Source organism: Anopheles cruzii, chromosome X, assembly GCF_943734635.1.
Source record: "Anopheles cruzii chromosome X, idAnoCruzAS_RS32_06, whole genome shotgun sequence".
Taxonomy (NCBI): Eukaryota; Metazoa; Arthropoda; class Insecta; order Diptera; family Culicidae; genus Anopheles; species Anopheles cruzii.
Genome location: NC_069143.1, coordinates 5,207,433 through 5,228,338, shown reverse-complemented (window position 1 = coordinate 5,228,338; position 20,906 = coordinate 5,207,433). Strand labels below are relative to the sequence as shown.

General features: G+C 39.9%; 1 protein-coding gene across 1 annotated transcript in view; it reads left to right on the top strand.

Annotated features, from left to right (window-relative positions):
- Positions 1–20,906, top strand: part of LOC128268731 (uncharacterized) — a 53,787-nt gene that overhangs the window by 14,772 nt on the left and 18,109 nt on the right. The window contains exons 7-17 of the mRNA XM_053005965.1: positions 482–628; positions 2,555–2,863; positions 4,009–4,181; positions 4,263–4,432; positions 4,542–4,705; positions 5,578–5,893; positions 7,055–7,226; positions 7,387–7,506; positions 9,361–9,532; positions 9,606–9,759; positions 18,707–18,845. Coding sequence (XP_052861925.1) covers positions 482–628; positions 2,555–2,863; positions 4,009–4,181; positions 4,263–4,432; positions 4,542–4,705; positions 5,578–5,893; positions 7,055–7,226; positions 7,387–7,506; positions 9,361–9,532; positions 9,606–9,759; positions 18,707–18,845 — 2,036 coding nt within the window. The remainder of the gene's footprint in view (positions 1–481; positions 629–2,554; positions 2,864–4,008; positions 4,182–4,262; positions 4,433–4,541; positions 4,706–5,577; positions 5,894–7,054; positions 7,227–7,386; positions 7,507–9,360; positions 9,533–9,605; positions 9,760–18,706; positions 18,846–20,906) is intronic.

The following is a 20,906-nucleotide window of genomic DNA, read 5'->3' as shown; positions in this document are numbered from 1 at the left end:
TGTGTTTTCGGTCCTTTCGGTTTTTGCGTCATAATGAGTTGGAAGGGCAATAAAAAGAGAATTCTGAACGCACGATGCCAACAATGCTGGTTGATTCCGCTATATTATTTTTGTTCAACCGAATTGTGAAAAATCACTTAAATTTCGCAAAGCGGTGTGTGTGTCTACAATATAGTGCCCTGGCAAATGTATAAAAGCCGACTTGTATGATTGACAAGTTGTTGGACTTTGGAAGATAGGCTAGATAGCACCAAAACCCCTAACCGTGACTTAAACCCCTAACCGTTCTTCTTGGGGTTTAATGAAACATTATTTTGTTGATGCCATGTCATTGTCGTCTCGTAGATTTCTTTCGTAGGTGAGCGTTGGCATATAATAACTGACGAGTGCATGCTTAATGCGCCAAGCCTACGAACTGTGTACAGAAATGAATGAGCGACAAATTTTATATCTCTTTTTTATCTATCTCGTTTATTCATAGGAAATAGAACACTGCTACTACCACGGTACCGTAAAGGACTATCCAGGAGCTAGTGCAGCCTTTCACACCTGTAACGGTGTCAGCGGTGTGATACACGTTGGTAACGAAACATTTGTTATTCATCCATTTTACGGAGGTGATTTATCGGTATGTAGTCGATTGTTCAAGACGGAAGTAGTTTATATTCACTATCTTCAATCTCTCTCCTTATTTTGTTTGTCGTGCGTTTACGCGACACAACACATTTATGTTTTCCTGTCCTGCAACAATCAACACCCTATCACTACACAATGGGGAACTTATATACCGATGGTTTGCCTAGAGACACTAGGAGACAGGACACCTAAAAATGCATTGGTGAGTCCTGATGAGTTGAGCTTATGAGTGAAATAGCTGATTTGACCTTTGTGAAGGACAGAAGATTATCACGTTAATGGAAAGGATCAAACAGTAATGAATCATACTTAATGTGATCCGACCTTCATCGGATGTTATTGAAAAATATTGACGGCACTATGCGAAATAATAAAGGTCCATAAAGGTGATAATGAAAGCACTGTTTGTAAAAATCCCATTCTAAGATTTGGTAGGCACTCAACAAGCCATTGTAGCAAACCATATAAACAAACCATACCAAAACATGCGTTTCTTATGCGTATGCGTACGGTCTAAAAGTTGAGAATCGGACTGTTAAAAAGATGTCTCTACCTGTCGATTTAGACCTTTTAGTTTTGCTTTTTTGGCAACATCACCTTGTTTTGACATCAGGTAAATGATTTCAGGGTTTCAAACAAATTAACTTACTTAGCAACCGATCTTTTGAAAGGGTTAGACTTTGTCAACTTGTGTGCCTGAAAATGATGTTTTGCGGGGATTTTTTTTTCTGCTACCTCTTGAAGAAAACTGCTTCAGGATCGCACCAACTGCTTGTCGGGACTTGTTTTTGGAATATCGCAGTGCTTTAAGTGGGTTAAAAATTTCAAAATAGCCTAATTTCAAAATAGCCAAATAGACAGCCAAACAAGGAAAGAGCGTCGGAAGACTCCAAACAAGGACTTTCTGATGGCACCAGAAAGACGTGATGCATCACAAGCTTTTAAAACCTGATGAAAACGTTAATTCAGATCGCTGCTGACAACAAATGATCAATTTCAACCATGCATTGACCGAAAAACGACCAAAATGCCATTTCTCTTGTCTAAAATAGAGACACCAGGTCCGGCAAAGCTCATTTCCACCTCGATGACAATGGTAATAAGCAGAGTTGTCGTTTTTGGGGTTCGGAAAACCCGCACGTTGTGTAAAAGAAGCTAATGCACCCAAAACGAGTGACTGTTTGGTGCGGATTTTGGTCTGGCGGCATTATCGGCCGCCGTATGATTGAATGAATAAGGAGCCGTCGGAACCGTTGGAGGCGTACACTACTGAGTAATACGTACAGGACTCAGGTACAGGTACTCTCCTACTGCGTCACTGTTCCTCGTAGCCGAGTCATAACCGGTCCGTATGCCTCAGGGATTACTCTCGGCTTCTGTCAGCAACTGCCAGTGACAGGCTTTGTTGCTCGCTAAAATCAACTCGATTTAGCTCATTCTTGACCCAAAGAAGCTAGATTCTACGGTTGCTCGTCGCTCCTGGATCCGTTACACCCTCTGAAGCCTGAGTTACACCCTCTGAAGCCTCCGTTACACCCTCTGAAGTCTGAAGCTTTTGGTTTGTTGGGAGCTCACGAGGGAGTGACATCTATTAGACATACACGTTATTTTCGCTCTACTTTCACAAAGTAAGTGTAATGTAAAAATATAAATGCCATCGATGGCTTCTGGCATTTGTAATTTCCCGTCAAGATCTTTAATTGACAATTATCTTTAAGAAAATGTTCTGATGTGTCATCGTCTTTTTTATGTAATAAAATTTCTATTTCGGTACGGCGCTGGCAACACATAAACATGTACAAAGTCACGTCGAAATACTATCCTCTCCTCCTTTTCTTCCCCACTACCCGCTGCACATCACTCTCCAAGTAAATCTAGACAAGCACATGATACTAAAACAGATTCCCCTTCGTTTCAGCAGAAACATCCACATGTTATCTTTGAAGCACGTACAAAATCAAATAAAGGCTGTGCGAACTCCGGCAATCTCGAGTGGCGTACGCGATCAATCCGTCGCGGCAACCATCACGCTGGACTCGTAGCTAGTGAGCTTGTGGCCCCGGCTGATAGCCGTGAAGCTGTGCGGTATAAGCGCGACGTGCGTGAAACCACAAAGTACATCGAGACGGCCCTTATCATCGACAAGGCTATGTTCCAGAAGCGCAATGGCAGCACACGCACAGAAGTTGTCCACGATGCTATACAGGTGGCCAACATTGCTGATCTGGTAAGTGTTCGTGTTTCAACATTTTTATCTAACAATAAATATAACATAAATTTTTCTGCGATACCAATAGCTACGAAACGCCCTTCTTCCCTTCGTGTTGCCCATAATACGCATAGCGCTCTTGGATAATTCCGTCAAATTCCGTCAATATTTTTGAAAGAGGACAAGTCTAGGATTTGTGATGGACAGTCTAAAACATCAATATTTTGACTTTCGAGATACTGCATTGCCATTTCAACTTTATGGATTGGACATTGTCCTGCTGTAGGATCAAATCCTCATCAACGGACCGCTTTCCTTCAGGACAGTAAGGTCGTCGTACATTGCGTACAACTCGCCGGGGCCAAATATCAATCCTAGCATCTTGCTCTCGGACGCGGCTAAGAATGATTCATCGTTTTTCGACAGAGTCCATGTCTCAGATGCGTATGTGAGTACTGGAATTAAAAAGGCTCTGTTTAACACCACCTTCGACCGTCTCAACACGAGATGTGAGCGAAATAGTTTCCTCAGACGGTGGAGATCTGTTGGTTTCTAGCACCTTAGCGCCAATCTCCTCAGTTATGTCATTGTTGGTGCTAACCTTTGGCTCTAGATAGGTGAAGCTCAAGATGACTGCGAACTTTAGGTCACCTGTTAGTACGTCATTAGAGGAGGCAGGCTGGGCCATACCCTCGGCGCAATCCCTTCGTGGTAGCAAAGGGATCAGATCCACCATTACCTGGCTTGTGACGTTGGTCATGGTCATTCTAACAAGTCTGGTAAGTTTGGCAGGAATTTCGAAATAAGTCATGGTCTCATACAATTTTACTCGGGCTATGGTGTCATATGTGGCCTTGAAATCGATGAAGAGGTGGTAGGTGTTTTGACTGTAGTCAATCATCTTTTGAAGGATCTGCCGCATGGTGAAAATCTGAACAGTGACAGACTTTCCTCTTCTGAATTCTCCGTGACTGTTGCGAACTATCTTATCAACGCATGGGACTAGTCGTTCCTGCAGAACGAAAGAGAAGATCTTATAGGCGGTATAGAGCACTGTTATACCCCTATATTTGCTACATAATAGCACCTCTCCTATTGTAATTCTTTAATTTGCATCAACAATCTATTTACTTTTTGTCTTCCTCTCTCTCTTTCATTCACAGTATTTTCGAACGCTAAATACACGAGTGTCGGTTGTATATATCGAGACGTGGCAGGGTCAAAACCAGGCTCAGATCGACGGCGGTAAAGATATTAGTAAAGCAATATCTAATTTTAACGACTATACATCTAGGAATTTATATAAAATTGATAAAGATACCACCCAGCTATTAACGTAAGTGAGCTCACCATTGTTCGTCAAACATTTTCAGAAGTCATGTTGTTTTTCACCATTATTTCATAATTGTCTCCACAGAGGAGAGACATTTGCCGGTGGCGAAGTCGGTATGTCCGTGCCGGAGACCGTCTGTACACCGAAAGCAGTCGGTATTAGCGTCGATATGAATCCTTATGAGCCGCATCTGCTCGCTGGAACGATGGCACACATGATCGGACATAACATAGGCATGGGCCACGATGATAACCGTAAGTAAATGAACATTATATCATGGACCAGTATATGAATAAACATACATGAGCCTATGCCTTTCAACGCTGTGGTAACTTGTTTTTTCCATATGTTCTTCTTTTTAAGGCGAAGAGTGCATCTGTCGTGACTGGCATGGTTGCATCATGTCTCAGTCAATTGTCGGCCTGGAGAACGTCCAGCCGTATAAATTCTCTGAGTGCAGCCGACAAGACTACATCGACGCGTTGCGGATCGGACACGGGCTCTGCTTACTAAACAAGCCAAACGAGGTAATTTAAAAGACGCATAACGAGAGGTGCAAATACGACATATTTAATCGTATTTTTTATTGAGGTTGCTTAGCACTAATGCAAACTAGACCGTGTGTTTTACAGAAAGTAGACACTGTGGCAAAGGGTGGGCCTGTCAAAAATTGTAATTCAGTCAAACATTTTATTAAAAAATCAAGTAATGTTTCTTTTCAAAGCTCATTTTATACAGAATATGTAAAAAAATATCACTCAACCCTCCGTTTTAAGGAATGCGAATTGCCGAACTTTTCGTTTTACTCCTTTCATAAACTCTTGCACCGTTTTCTTGGTCGCTTTCTTCGCTGCAAAACGCCAGTTTTTGCTGACGAGCTTTGCTGACATTAACCCAGATTTTGTATGGGAGCCCGCCCTTTGTGAAGAGGGGAGAGGTTTCAAACATTCACCACAACATTTCCCCTTCCCCAAAACTCCCATCTGCCGAATTTGGTTCGATTTGCTCGAAAACGTTTGTATGGGACGTGGGACGTTACGTATGGGCGTTACGTATGGGTGTTACGTATGGGCGTTACGCACGGGACGTTACGTATGGGACGTTACGGTACGTTACGTTTGTGGGGGCTCCTCCCCGGAGGTGTGGGAGAGTCAAACTTTCCTATTCACAATCCGGGGTCACAAAACTACGCTGTGCAAAATTTCACGCAGATTGATTCAGTAGTTTTGGAGAAAATGTGGTACAGACAGACGGGTGACGAACAACCATTTTTATATATATAGAAGATATCTAAATTGGTCCACCTGCAAGCGTAAAATATTTACATAAACATTTTAGTTCTGCCTCAAGTTTTTTTTTCTAAACAAGTTTTAATCTCAATTTCTACTTCTTCGCAAAGGTTGAGCTGCGGAAGAACTGCGGAAACGGCATCGTGGAAGACGACGAGGAGTGTGACTGCGGTAGCGCACTTGACTGTGACAAAACGGACCCGTGTTGTGACGGCATAACTTGCAAGCTGAAAAAGGAGTCTCAGTGCGCAACCGGTCCCTGCTGTGATAAATGTATTCTAAAGCCACCGGGCGTCATATGCCGAGATGCGCACAACGAGTGCGATCTACCAGAGTACTGTAGCGGTGACTCTGGTCAGTGTCCACTTGATGTGCACAAGAAAAACGGGAACCCGTGTGGGATGAACTCTACCGGATTCACCACAGGTAAGCTTGTGAGAAAAGTGGACATTATTTGACGGCACAAACGGCACAATATTTACAAAACAAAAGGCATCTGAAGCTACCTAACTATTACGGTGGAAACTTTCGAGCCTGTTCACTGATTAACCTGCTACTGGAAATTTGAAAGAGTGATCCTGCCGACATTCTGAGCGTTGGTTTTGTGGGCCTTAATGATGGGACTGTCCATATCAGAACACCATGTTGATCATTGTGTAATCGGCGAAAGCAAAGTCATTAAGGTTCTTTGTTCTAATAAAATTTAAAATCAGCCCACAAGTCGGTTCACGGTCAATCGCATCCACCATGATTTCATCCATAGTGATGAGGAACATTAGGCGCGATGTTTGGCAACCTCACCTAACACCAGCCGCAACCATGACTAGGTGAGGCTACACTCTATTGTACAAGACTCTGCATGTAAAAGCCTTATATTGAGCTGATAGGAGGTCAATCAGTTTGTTCGAAAGTTTCAGAGAGACTCCACAGATTTTCGTTTCTGAAAACGTTACAGTCCGAAGCTTTTTCGTTGTAGTCAACGAAAAGCAAATAAAAAAACTCGTGGCATTCGTTGATCTGTTCAACAATTTTATGCAGTGTAACCATATGGTCACTGCAGACCCTACCAGCTCGAATTTTCCGAATCCCCAGCGCTTTCGTCGAAGTGTCGCATTAATCTTCTACTTGTTTCGATTCAGGATCACTTGAAAAACCTTGACATGGAAATCACAATATTTTGAAAGCAGTGCACAACAAATAAATTTCTCACCATTTAACGTATATAGCCTTCTTGGAGACCTTAAAATCCATCTTTAGCAAAAGTATTAGCGTAGAAAAAAATTATCAAACTTTATAGAGGCTTTACATAATCATCATAGAAGTTTTCCGATGATTTCCATATGCTTCTGTGCCAGTAACGCAATTCTGATAAATGATTAAGTTGGCATGGTTATGTATACATGCACCAAGGCTGTGAGAGATTCCGGTTCGGCTCCTTGTACACAATATTATATTTTTACATCACGGGATTTACAACCAGCTGTTGCTGCTACAGCGTAGTTATCTAAGTGTTTCAGGGTACGGCTATACCATTTTATGTGCGCTTATTCTCGGTTACCGTACATTTTATTGTGGCGAATCATCTAGGTTATTGTTTCAATGGAGTGTGTCCGACGCAAGCCGCTCAGTGTGAACGAGTGTGGGGTTACAGTGGAACTGGCGCCGATCGTGTGTGCTACGAGCAATTCAACACCAAAGGCTCAATCACTGGACATTGTGGCAAGGATATCAGCAACAACTACGTCAAATGCGAACCAGAGTAAGTACTAAAACAGTCTATGGTAGCCATCACAACTGCTTTTACTTTTTCCTTCTATCTCTCTCTTTCTCTCTGTCACTCACTGTATCTCTCTTTCACTCTCACTCTCTCTCTCTCTCTCTCTTTGTTGTTAATTTTTTACATGTTTTTGTCGCTCCAGAAACATTCTATGCGGTTCATTACAGTGCAAGGACGGAGACCGGACACCGGTGGAAGACTGCAGCGACCATCTAAACTCCCGCGCCATAATCTCTATCCGAGGCACCGAGTATGAGTGCAAGTAAGTTTTCCAACATCTAACAATTTTCCATTGCTGCATTCCATCTCTCCATTGAATGCTAGCAGTCAACAGGACATTCTACAGTTGGAAGAAACTATTTCAATCGCACCTCGTATCGAGACAGTCGATGCTGGGGTTTTGCAGATCCTTTATAATCCCAACAGTCACACATCTGAGACTTTGTACAAAACTGGTCAAAATACTATTAAAGGGTGTTACGGTCAAAAACGAGTCAAACAAAAAAATGTGTAAATCAGTCAAAAAAATTATTCAAAAATTAAGTCATATTTCTTTTGAAATCTAATTTTATACAGAATATGTAAAACAATATCATTCAGTCCTCCGTCTTAAGGAATGCAAATTGCCGAGCTTTTCGTTTTACCCCTTTCATCAACTTTTGCACCGTTTTCTTGGTCACTTTCTTTGCTGCAGAACGCCAGTTATTTTTTAATTCCATCTCACTGATATCTGTTTAAGAGTCTTTTTGAAGTTCCGCTTGACGATTGCCCAATATTTTTCGATTGGGCGGAGCACTGGCGTTTTGGGAAGGTTCATGTCTTTGGGCACCACCTGGACGTTGTGTGCGGCATAGCACTCCATGGCCATTTTTCCATAATTACAAGATGCTAAATCAAGCCAAAACAGAAAAGAACCTTTGTACTTTTTTAAGAAAGGCAACAGAGGTTCATTTAGGCAATCTCGGACATAAACTTCCTGGTTGATGGTCCCGATCGCAATGAAAATGCCACTTTTTAAACCATAGGAACAGATAGCCTGCATACGAGATATTTCTTTGCGAATTTCGACAGCTTTATGTTCTTGCAAATCTCTCCTACCTTTCCTCTTTCAGTTGCAATATAATACTCCTGTTCATGAAGCTGTTTGAAGTTTGCCTTGTTATAGGTTTCATCATCCTGCACTACGGAGAAAATTTCGTTAACATCTCTTTGCACAGATTCCGCGATCGTTTTCTGGCCGACATGTTTTGCTTGTCGTCACGATTTGGAGTCACTACTTTCTTCTAGAATGCTAGACTAGCTCGTATTGTAGTTCATCGCACGGTTGAAGACGATACTTCCAACTTGCTTCCGACATCTCGGAGGGAGAGTTTGGGATTGCGCTTGAAACAACTGATCACCCGTTTCGTCGTTTTCGTGGTCTTCTGTTTCCGATTTCCACCTGATCCAGTCTTTCTGACTGTCGTCAAACGTTCTCCGAATACTTTTAGTACATTGGTGACCGTTGATTTGGCCACATTCAACAATTTCGCTAACTTGGCGTGCGAGTAGTTCGGATTTTCACGCTGACGGTGCAAAGTTTTTAGACGATGCTCCTCTTGTTTCGACGCCATTTCCACAAATGAAGGCCAAATGTCAAAATCGAATAATACGTATGATTTTAGACAAACAAAATCTTTAAAATGAGAGGTGTACAGGATTTTTTGATGCACTATTACAAATACTGCGTCAAGTTGAAGTTGACTCGTTTTTGTCCGTAACACACTTTAGTCGAGCCTAAAAGGAAGATGTTCAGTTTGATGATTGGCTCTATATATTTGGAGGTTCCTATTAAAGTACCCGCGACAACAGCGAACTGTACGCTTTATACAACGACCTTACTGTCATATAGCGTATACATTTCGCCAGGCTATGGTGGGCTGGTAATGTCATGGGAATGGCAGTCGACGAACCAACCCGCAAAGGCCATCCTTAGACCGTCCATAAGGATAGATAGTCATTCGAGGGAATCTGTGTGGCAGGGCATAAACATTCGGTGGTTGTAATAGCCACATAAGGAAGCAAGCAATATCTTTCTATTCATTGTTTCCACTGCCTCACTGCATCCTCTAAACAGGTCTATCACCGGCACCAACTCAAATGCACCGCCTTTCGGTCTGGTGCGCGACGGTACACCGTGTGGCGATAATCTGATCTGCGTAAATCAGACATGCGTTAGCATCTTTCCATACATCGATCAAACCAAATGTCCAACGAATCACAACAACCTTGAGTGCTACGGCAACGGAGTGAGTAGCACGTGACTCGGCGAACCTCGCTCCAAAATGTACACAACCTTTTTTTCGATGCATCGAATTGCAGGATTGCACCAATATGAACAAATGCTTCTGTAAGTTTGGCTGGACGGGACCAGACTGCTCGATACAGGCGCATATCACTACGACCTTTCCGTCCCCGGTAACGTCCACCACGCCCGAGAGCACGATCGTGATGGAGAAGAAAACAACGCGTTACGGTAAGTGGTCCCGTTACCCGAGTTACTTGTTCAATCGCTACGTACGAAAAAAATCATAAGAAGTACGTGTTACTTGTCAAGTTTTCAGTACATCTTGAGTTTGGATGACGCTTTCATTTTTCGTTAGGTGTTTTTATGTTTGTGGGTAACATTTTGAACAAAACTGTGCAGTTAGTTTTTATTTCCTTTTTACACTACGGTACACTACTGGCCGAGCGATGCTGTTGCCTCCAAAAGTACAGTGCCGATACAGCAAAACAGAACACGTACGAGAAGTGATCAAAAATTTACTTTTTACAAACTATAAAATTTCCGCCGGCTACGTATATCCGATTTTTTGTGATGTTAAGTTGCTACACATGTCAGTGACTTATGGAGAAAAGTTCAGCCATTTTGAGTAGTCAGTCAATTTTTGACTCATCGTCGATTTTTCCTTTTCCAAAAAATGAATGGCAAAGAAACTTTATCAAATTTTGAGCGAAAAACGAAATTAAGAGCTCGGACGCAATTGAAATGTTGACTGTGGTTTATGGTGAACCTATTAAGACCACTGTTCATCTAGCCGATGCTGGCCAATGAGTATTTACACAAACAAACAAACAAACAAACAAACAAACAAACAAACAAACAAACAAAACAAACAAACAAATAAACAAATAAATAAAAAAAAAACAGCGCTTATCGGTGGTTCAATTTTTTTTCAGAGGGCTGCAAAGACGATCTTTTAACCATCAGTCACTGACATGTGTAGCAACCCAACGCCACAAAAAATCGAAAATCGGATGTACGTATCGCCCGCGGAAATTCGAAAATTGCAAAAAAATTTGATCACACCTCGTACATGCGCAAATTCGCAAAACTAAACGATCCAAAACCATCTCATACAGGCACTAACAGAGCACCATACAAAATGAGATAAATTTTAACAGATCATCTTCCTTTATCACTAACAATACCACCACACCTTTATAGTCTCTGCGATCTAACCGAAAGTTTGTGAGAAGTATTTCCACTACCACCTAACAGTTAAGATAAGCACATTCAGAGCAAGCCTCAAAATTTTCAATTTTTGCAAAGCAATTTTTGTGAGTATTCTCCCCCTCGTCTCCCTCATTTTGTGAGTTGACTTTTAGCGCCATCTTCTCTATGTGTAGAGAGTCCACCGTAAACAATCTCACTGGACGTAGCTCACCAGCCACTGGTCTGCCACCTGGCACAAACTGAGAAGGGAACCTGAGATCACCTGAGGCTGCTTTTCGCTGCCACTACCTTTTACCCTTACCTTTGGCCCTTAATCAGACATCACATTGCACCGCATTCTACAAACATGTAGGCGAAGAAGATCCTGTTAGCAAGCTGTGCATATATGTGTGTAATTCAAATTTTGTGATCCGAATTGCGATGGGCGTAGTTCCTCGTTTTATTAACATCGAATATCGAACATATCTCTAGCTATAAAACTGTCCTATGCGTTGCTGAAGTTAGTCAACAACGCGCGTAATCGAAACATGGTTGAACGCCACATTATGACAATGGTAACCGTAATATTTAAACTCCCTTACTACTACTACTACTACTACTTCTACTACTACTACTACTACTATCACTACCATTTCTAACGGTACTATTAAAGAGCTGAACAATAACCAAAACCTACAAATGAGCAGACTGCAAATATGGTGAATCAAAAGCTGCAAGCGCAGCGGCTGGCGCTGTTGTTATCCACATAAACAAGCGACTGAAGGGTTGTGCCGATAAAAATTGCCATGTTACGCAATGGACTGGTCCATTACCGTCACGTGTTGGATTGTAATGTTTATCTTCACTACCTTTTCATTTTCATTTTTTTTTTCGTTTTCTCTGGCGTCTTATTTTAAACGCCGATTCATAAATCTCACTTCGATCTCCCAATCCGTACGTTTACTGACCATTACTAATGATTGAATTATTTGTTTCTTGTACTTGTTGCAACAAACCACTCTTTAACCCCTATATCTTTCATAAATTATAACTTTGATACACTATTTTCCATCACCACTAATCTACTCACCACCTCATTGATCCTCGTTCTACATCATCCGGTCGTCGTCGATCAACGGTTCGTCTCTATCGTCATATGTATTTGCGTGGAATGAAACGAAATTCCTCCAACAAATTATTTTCGTTGGTTTGATCCTGTCTCAACCCGCAATACACCCAATATAATGCCGCCACCCGATCGTCCGCCTGCCTGTTCACTTCCATCGAAACCCGTAATACGGCTGATGCCGATGCTATATCGCCACTGCAACCGGCATAGCTTACGATCAGGGTAAAGTAAGCACCTTGGCCATGGTAATCATGTTGGTGGTAATCGTCAAATGTGTCTTCCTCTGTTTCGCATTAATGGCCATCTGTTACAGGTACGAACTTCAACCAAAAAATCAAACAAAAAAACTATGTTTGTTAACTATTTATCTGTTCTTTTCGTTTCTGCTCAATTATCTACGTCATACGCTCCACTACAATCGAACCTTTTTACAGATTTTAGTCTCAACTATCTCTTCGCTGTTACACACATCTTACGCTCTTCCTTTTTCTCTTACTCTCTTAGTTTTGCGTTTTGACTGTTTTCCGTGCTCCATGCGTTATCAATGTTTCTCGTCTATTTAATGTATTACGTTCATTATTATTTTTAAAATTTCTTGTTTTTTCCATATGGCTTTTGTTTTGTTATTTAATGATGTATTGTCTAACATTTTGTCTCATTCCAACCATGTGTTAATCTGAAAACAAAACTTCTTTGTGGTGGTACGTTATGAATTTTTATCGCACGCTGATGGCTACAGAGCTCACAATCTGTAACTATTTTGCCACTTAAGCAAAGATACAAAGACAAGCTGAACGCGGCTCTTAGCAAATACAGTGTTATACTGGTTATCTGTTAATGTGCAGGGTGAGCCAATTAGCGTGCAATTTTTTCATTTCGTTATCAAAAAAACGGGTGAATATTATCCGATGCTTGAACTTTTATTTGAAAGGTTGATTCTTAACACAAGGTTGATTAGAAAACAATGTTTTATCAACACACGAAACTCGTTTTGGTCCATTTTTTCAGGATTTCAAAAGTAGCGTCACTATAGCTTTCTTGGTTATGCTTCGAATTACATCAAATTTTGACACACCTCATCTGAAGGTTGGTACTTAGGCATTATTAGCGCCATTTCTACGCTAGTCTCGGGACTTATTGAACGATGTGTTATATAAAAATGGTTGCTTGTCTGTCTGTTTCTCCAAAACTACTGAACCAATCCGCGTGAAACTTTGCACAGCATAGTTTTGTGACCCCGGATTGTGAATAGGAAAGTTTGATCTTCCCACACCTTCGGGACGGGCTCCCATACAAACGTAACGTACCGTAACGTCCCATACGTAACGCCCATACGTAACGCTCATAAGCAACGTCCCTACAAACGTTTTCGAGCAAATCGAACCAAATTCGGCAGAAGGGAATTTTTGGGAAGGGGAAATGTTGTGGTGAATGTTTGAAACCCCTCCACTCTTTACAAAGGGGGCTCCCATACAAAATGTGGGTGAACTGAACGAAACCCGATCGTCTGAAAAGTAGGAGTAACGGGCAGCGAAAGGGAAGCTGATCGGATACGTCACCAAAAAGTCCTCTGAAACGCCTCCCAATAAAGAAAAAAGGATGAAATGAGGCGCAACGACGCGCCGGGAACAGCTAGTATTTTTATAAACAGTCTAATATTTTTGACAAAATTTAAAAAAGGTTTGGAAAAAGTCTAATAACTTGTGCAAATGTCTTATATGAACAAGAATACAGTATTTTAAAACAATAGTTTAAAAGAAAATGAAAACCCTGTTCAATACATCGCTATTTGGTTTAAACATAATTCAAAATCTGCGTTCCGAGTGACCGAATTCTGGATGCTGTTACCGTACAATTATTGGTTGATTGGTTGAAAGCATTAGAGCGCAGTATTCAAACAATTAGCTGGTACACCTGAAATTAACGTTGTACTCTAGAAAGTGATGTGAAGATTTGAGTCTAGTTCACAACGATATATACAGGGTGTTTCTTTAACGATGCATGATTTTATTTGGTTATAAAACAAAAACGGCTCAATATTTTTGAATGGTTGAACATTTATTTGAAAAGCTCAAGACATTTTTTATGGAAAACAATTTTGGTCAAATATCCACCACGATTGGTTTGGCAGTAGCCCATTCGGTCGTCCTATTTTTGAGTACATTTTCGATTGTATCTGGTCCTATTCCGGCAATAGCAACATGAATTTGGGTCTTAAGATTATCTATAGTTGCTGGTTTGTTCGCATAACATAAATATCGATTGTGGCTGTCACTGTATGGCTCGTAACGCCTTCCTGTTGAAACCAAATGCCGTCCAAGTTCTCGGCTTTAATTTCGCGGAAGAACCAGTCAGTCAAAATCCGCACCAAACAGTCACTCGTTGTGGGTGCATTGGCTTCTCTTGCACGATATGTGGGTTTTCTGAACCACAATACTGCTTATTAAGATAGCCGCCGAGGTGGAAATGATCTTCAATGAAATGTACTTTTGAAGAATGATTTGGCGATATACCACTTTGGAAATTAATTTTTTATATTTCCCAATTTTCTGCTACCTAAATTATATTTTATACATTAATGTCATGAATTAACCTTTCAAATAAAAGTTCAAGCATCGAAAAATATTCAGCCGTTTTCGTTTCATAACCAAATGAAATCATGCATCGTTAAAGAAACACCCTGTAGTATCAAATGTCATTCACTCGACTTCTAATACAATTTTCGCTCCTGGTACATTGTTATGCTGGTTCATTATAGCCGTCATTAACGGGTAATGCTAAACGGTCGTATAGAACTTTCTAAATAACTGCGTAGCATCGATCAGCGGCTTAATATCTTTGTGAAGCTCAAAAGCTTCCTTACTTTTTTGCTTTTTTAGTCTCTTTCTTTTTTCAACTATCTCTCCCACTTTCTCTTTTTGTTGAACCTTATTTTTTCTTGAGATCCTTACTTTTTTATGATATATGACTCTTTTTCTTGAATATTTTCTAGATTATATGAATCTGCTTCAAGTTGGAATCATATTAGTACAATTTCTCTCACGATTTGTTTTGATTTCAGCTGTGTATCATTCGTGATGTGCTCCTTCTTAACCCATAAAGTTAATTGATTTCTTTTTTCTATTTGCGTATGTTGTCAATATAATACATTAATTATACTGCTTTGAAGCGGAAAGTAATGTACAATATTACGTTCAAATATAACATTGCATTGGTTGCGTAGAAACATTTAAAACCATACTACTCGAAACAATAAAATTATTCTGATGTTGTTTTAAATCGCTGTAAGCGAATGGTGGAATGGTATATGTGTATGTATGTATGGAAATGTATGTATGTATGTATGTATGTACGTATGTATGTATGTATGTTGTATTTTGTACGTATCTTATCTAGTCAATGATTATGAATGGATTTCTCATCGTTTTAAATCTCACTCCTTCTTCATGTATGTTGTTGTATACCTTCCGTGTACGTTTTTCCGGTTTTTGTTGTTACCGTATCAGAACCGGTTCGGTTTGCTTTAAAAAAAAACCGTACATACAACCATACTTCTACACTATGCAAAACCCCGAACTTTAATCCACGAATCCACGATTATAAACCAAACGAACACCGACTGCATTTTGCATATAAGATTCACTGATTAATCATTAATCAAACCAGGTGAATATGGCTTTAATTGCCATAATCACGCGATGTCGGAAGCTGAATTCCTTACCTGCTGCAATGCGTTTGTTCTGTTTTTTGCGTGTTTAATGTCCAACGTCCATATTGTTCTCCGACTCCGACTATCGAAGGAAACTGTAAGCGAAACCGTCAAATTCAACCTCTTCGTCTTTTACATCTTCTTCGCACACTGAGCACATTTTGGACCACCGATAAATGCTTCTTTGGGCCAAAATAGCTTTACCATAAACCACAGTCAACATTCGGAATGCGACCGCACGCTTAATTTTGTGTTTCACACAAAACTGAATACAGATTCATTGCATTCCATTTTTTTAAATTTGGAATATACGTAACTGCGGAAATTCAAAATTCGGAATAATTTTTAACAGACGTCATTTGCTTCCTACTGGCCGATTTCTTGGTTATATCTGTTTTTCGAATCTTCCAAGCATCTTTTCCCAGTATAAGGAGTGGTTGATCTGTCAAGTCAATAATAGGTATCTTATGTAGCTTCAGGCTAGCAATTTTTAGTTGAAGACCACTTTGGAAAAAAGTGTTTCATATTTCCCAATTTTCTGCAACCAAAATTATATTTTGTACATAAATAGAATGAATGAACCTTTCAAACAAAAGTTTAAGCATCATTAAATATAAAGCCGTTTTGTTATAACCAAATGAAAAAAAGAACGCTTATTTGACTACCCTGTATTCTTACCTCTACAGCAACCGCTAATCAAATTGCCTTGCCAGGAAAAAGAAGCATTTCTATAGATTATTAAAATTAGCGTACAGGATAGTCGATCATGCAGCAAGAGGAATTTGTTACCTCAATAAGTCTTCTTTGCTTTACTAACTTATCCGGCTATAACCGCTGAGCGGTCTTGGCCTGTATTATGGAATCCTTCCACCGCTCGGGGTCGAGTGTCTTCGTCCACCACATCTCGATTCCAGCCGCTTTTGCGTCCCTGTCCCGTCCCCCATCTCAAGCCTAAATAAACTTTACGGACTGGCACGTCGTCCACCAATCTCATGACATAGCTAGCTCACTGGAGCCTGGCGACGCATACACGATCCACAACGCACATTGCGTACAACTCGCTGTTGTAGCGGCTTCTCCATGTCCCTCCGCACATACGAAGCTAAATATCAATCTGAGCACATCTTCCTCTTGGACGCGGCATAGAGGGTTTCGTCAGTTTTAAATAGAGTCCATGTCTCAGATGAGTATGTGAGGACTGGGATTATGAAGACACCCGTACGACAAACAGCAAGTTTATACTTTTTTTTTGGACTTGCCTTACAATTGTATACTGATCATACGGTGCGGATAAAGTATTGCTTGTAAAAGCAGGTCCGCGTTTCATTCCCTAAATTATAGTTTAAATACAATTAGTATACGTAGTTAGTAGGTTAATTTACATTTGCTTAAACAAAAATCGCAAACAGACACACACCACTATGATTACCATTGTCATAACGTTGGAAGGAATTGGCTATTCTTGTTGGGTAAAAGTTCTGGATATTTCTAAAACATGTTAGTTAGAAACTCGCCATCATCAATACTGGCCTCTGGCTATCTTGTAGCGACTTACTTTGAACGGGTAAAAAAAACGGCTGTATCAAAATAACCGATATTTTGACTCCGAATATCGCGCCAGTTCTTTCGGAGTTCGCACGGCCTACCAGTTCTTTTGTTATTAATCTCGAGTTTAGCTGAGCTGTGACTTTGATTAATTAAACATCATCACAAGTCACCAAAGTCTTGGCCGGGAAATACTTGTGTTAGGTGCAAAAATCTGTGAACTGAAAATACGTGTTAGCCTCACCAACCAAACTCACAAATCAAAGTATTTCAACCATCTGATAGTCGTCTAAAACCTCCTAATGATACGTGTCAGTTTAGCCTACAGTATCGAACTTAAAACATCACCAGCACAGCCTACAGCACTAACTCTAATACTAGCACCCAATTTATCTAATACTGTAGGATACAGCTTTCTCTCAGCCCTTTATTTATCGAAAAATCACACATTCACATGAGCAACAGTTTAAAACGAAACCACATAGAACATAAAACTGAGGAACATAAAATTTCGTAAGACGGAGGAACAAAAGCGCAGTTCTGAGAAGAGTGCTTAAATATCAAACAACGCTTTTGCAAGTGCTTCATCGCGTAATAATTTACTGTTTTTTTCATTTATTTTTGGGGTTTATTGTTGTTTTGATATTATGTCAATTTTCTACGTCTTTTGAAGTTATAAGCTTTCCTTTTAAATTTGCCCACAAATAACGCCAAATTCAAAACGAACATTACTAAACTGTTTTTTCTCTTTCTTTTTCTTTCATTGCCATATAAAAAAACAAATCAAATCTACCCTCGATTGCCCACACTTACGCAAAACGAATGCAAACTTCGTGGAAAACCCTTCGTGTGGAAAAATGCGTCGCTGTATGAAAACTGCAAACCGATCTCATGTGGAATTCTCGAGAAACTTTTGGAAAACTCGGAAAACAAAACATGGAACAAAACACGTTAACCGATCAACTTAACCCAATCGCTACCGATAACCGTAAACATTCATCGGAATGGGTCTAACCAATTCAACGGCCCGCTGCACGCATGTGTGTGACTGTGTTTTTGATTGTTTGCGCGTATGTGTATTTTGGTGTGTGGGGGTTTGTGTGGCGCACTGTGGTTCGGTTTCCTCGATTATAACCATCTTGCCTATGGGTTCTACGGTGTATTTATTCTGTTTCGGTTGCGCCACGTCGATGTTTTTCCCTCAATCACACTTCGGCGCCGCCCTGCCACCACTGACGATGTCACCGCCATCCTAACGACAACGCCGTCTCTTGTTGGACGCACATCACCATACATCTCAAACCAACCCGACACCTAAAACACGTGCGTTTGTTTGTGATGCCAATCAAATATGACATGTTTTGTACTTACACATATCGAACAACGGCCGGTGGGGAAAAATGGGTAATAAACAAACTACAAAAACTCGAATCCCAACCGATGATGGCGAATTAATAAACCACTACGCCATACTGTCCCTCACCATCATGAATATTGTTCTGTTACGTCCTTCACATCATGGCAATCATTTTTAACATCTGCTATGGCGTTGATCGGTTGTACGTCTTATTCCTATTGCGAACTGCCACTTCTGCTTAATACAGCTAATTATCACGGTTCAAACACAGTGTTTCTAGTCGGTGTTTTAATGTCGGTTGTTGGTGGAGTTTTTATAACGTTTGCTCTGATGGCTTTGTGCTACAGGTCAGTTGTAGTACATAATAACTTCTCCTTGTGCCTAAGGTTAGTGATTGTTTCGGTTGTCTTTCCATTTTTTCTCACTATTGTTATAAAATTTACTACTACCAAAGTTACTACTACTACTTTAATTACTACTGTAAACTACTGTTACTACTACTATATGTACTCCTACTACTGCTACAGCTCCTACAACAAGCACATTGAAGTATTGTCAACACTACTGCTAATAACACCACAACGACTGCTGTTACTATCTTTAACTGAGACTATACAATTATAAATTTGCGTTTTCGTTTGTTTCTTTTTTCGTGTTGAATTTAAGTTTGGTTTTTGAAAATTTACTTGACTACTTTCCGCTGATACCATATATATGATACGCTTAAGCTGATACAACCCCACCCCCATCCCATGTTTCGGTTCCTCGTGGCTATATGTCGATGGAAAGATACTGCTTACAGAACTGACAGACAGGCCTGATGCCTGTGTGCTATAGAACGGTACTAAAAGTTTCACTATTTAGCCTAGCTTATACCTATTCTTATTCTTACTATCATTTTACGTTTCATCGCCGATCACATTGTCGTTGACTTTGGAGGATAGTATTCTACTTTCAGCCTTACGCAAGGCTCAAAACACCTCTATAGTTTCGTTATGATTAAATTATTATATAACACAAAATTTATTTTTTACATTGCCTTTTTCCTTCGTCATTTTCAATACGTTCAGTCATTAGCCACAGTGGCTTTTAGTTATTATTATTTATTACAAAAAAAAGTACATGGCACTTTTGCTTTTCCGCTCGATGTTTCGTCTTCGTTAGTAAGTGGTTGTTATCCCTACGAATACCTTGTGAGTGTTCTCATACGTTTCCTTTTTTGTGCTATTTTCTTCAATTTAAAAGTCATTTTACCTACATATCACATTGATTGGTTTGCTACAATGTGCTTGGGTATATTATTTTAGTTCTCTATCAAGTTTCACTATTTATCCTTGTCCAGATGTTTATTATTATTTAGTTTTTCCTTGATTTTGGCTTTGATTTCTCATGTTTTTCTCTCTGCTTAAGTTTTCCATTATATCAATCGTCATATCGCTTATCTGTTTTCACCGTGAATTTAGTTGTTCGGTGCATATTTATCGGACACATTCATGTTCGTTCACATTCAATTTTCCTGAACAATTTTTCATATCCTGCAATAATAATTTTGATTGACATCCTTTAAGCCTTCGTTTTCGCAAGAATCGTTGGTTAGCAGTTTTTTTTATTTTAATTCATTGCATATCTCTAATATTTATCCCTTTCCTTTGCGTATTTCATTTACAAGTTCTGTTTGCTTGTCACTGATTGTATTTAATTTTGGTGTTTCGTTTCATTCTCGTATCTCGAATCCCTCTTTGAAACATGGCTCACAAGCTCAAAAACTCTCAGCTTATTCAATCGATGGAACGAAAAAATTCAAATGGAAACGTACAACAACAACTACACGCCTAACAATACTACAACTGTTACTAACTTTCTAATGCTTTCCCTTTCCGGGCAAAAGGAATATAGGGAGAAAACAAAACTATTATATAACTAGTAATCGTAACTATTAATATAGCTGCATTTTTATTACATTTGATATTTTAATAGTAATTAGTCACCTATATGGTGTAGTAGTTAGTCACATCCGTAATTCAACGTTTAACCTATGTAAAGAATAAGCATTGTTGTTTCCCAAGTCTGTAAATGTGCATGGGTCCAGTACACAGATATTGTACCGCATGTCCGGTTCTCATTTTTAATGGATTTGTTCTTTTCTCCGATCTTCTTTACCAGGTCAGTTTGTATACTGGCTGTTTAATGACATAGCCGAAAGAGACCTGCTCGCCAGCTTTTTTTTGTTGCCTCCATGTAATATTTGCTATATTGCTACGTAGCGTATACGTTCGCTCTGCAAACTGTGCATGGCACAGTTCACAAAATCCTATAAAAATTTCGTTTAAGCACTTTATAATTGCTAGGTAAGGCTAGGCTAGCCTTTATTGATTATTTTCTTCATCCGATCCTTTAGCATCCGTTTTTGTTTGTTTTATTGCCGCATATTCTTATAGAGACAAATT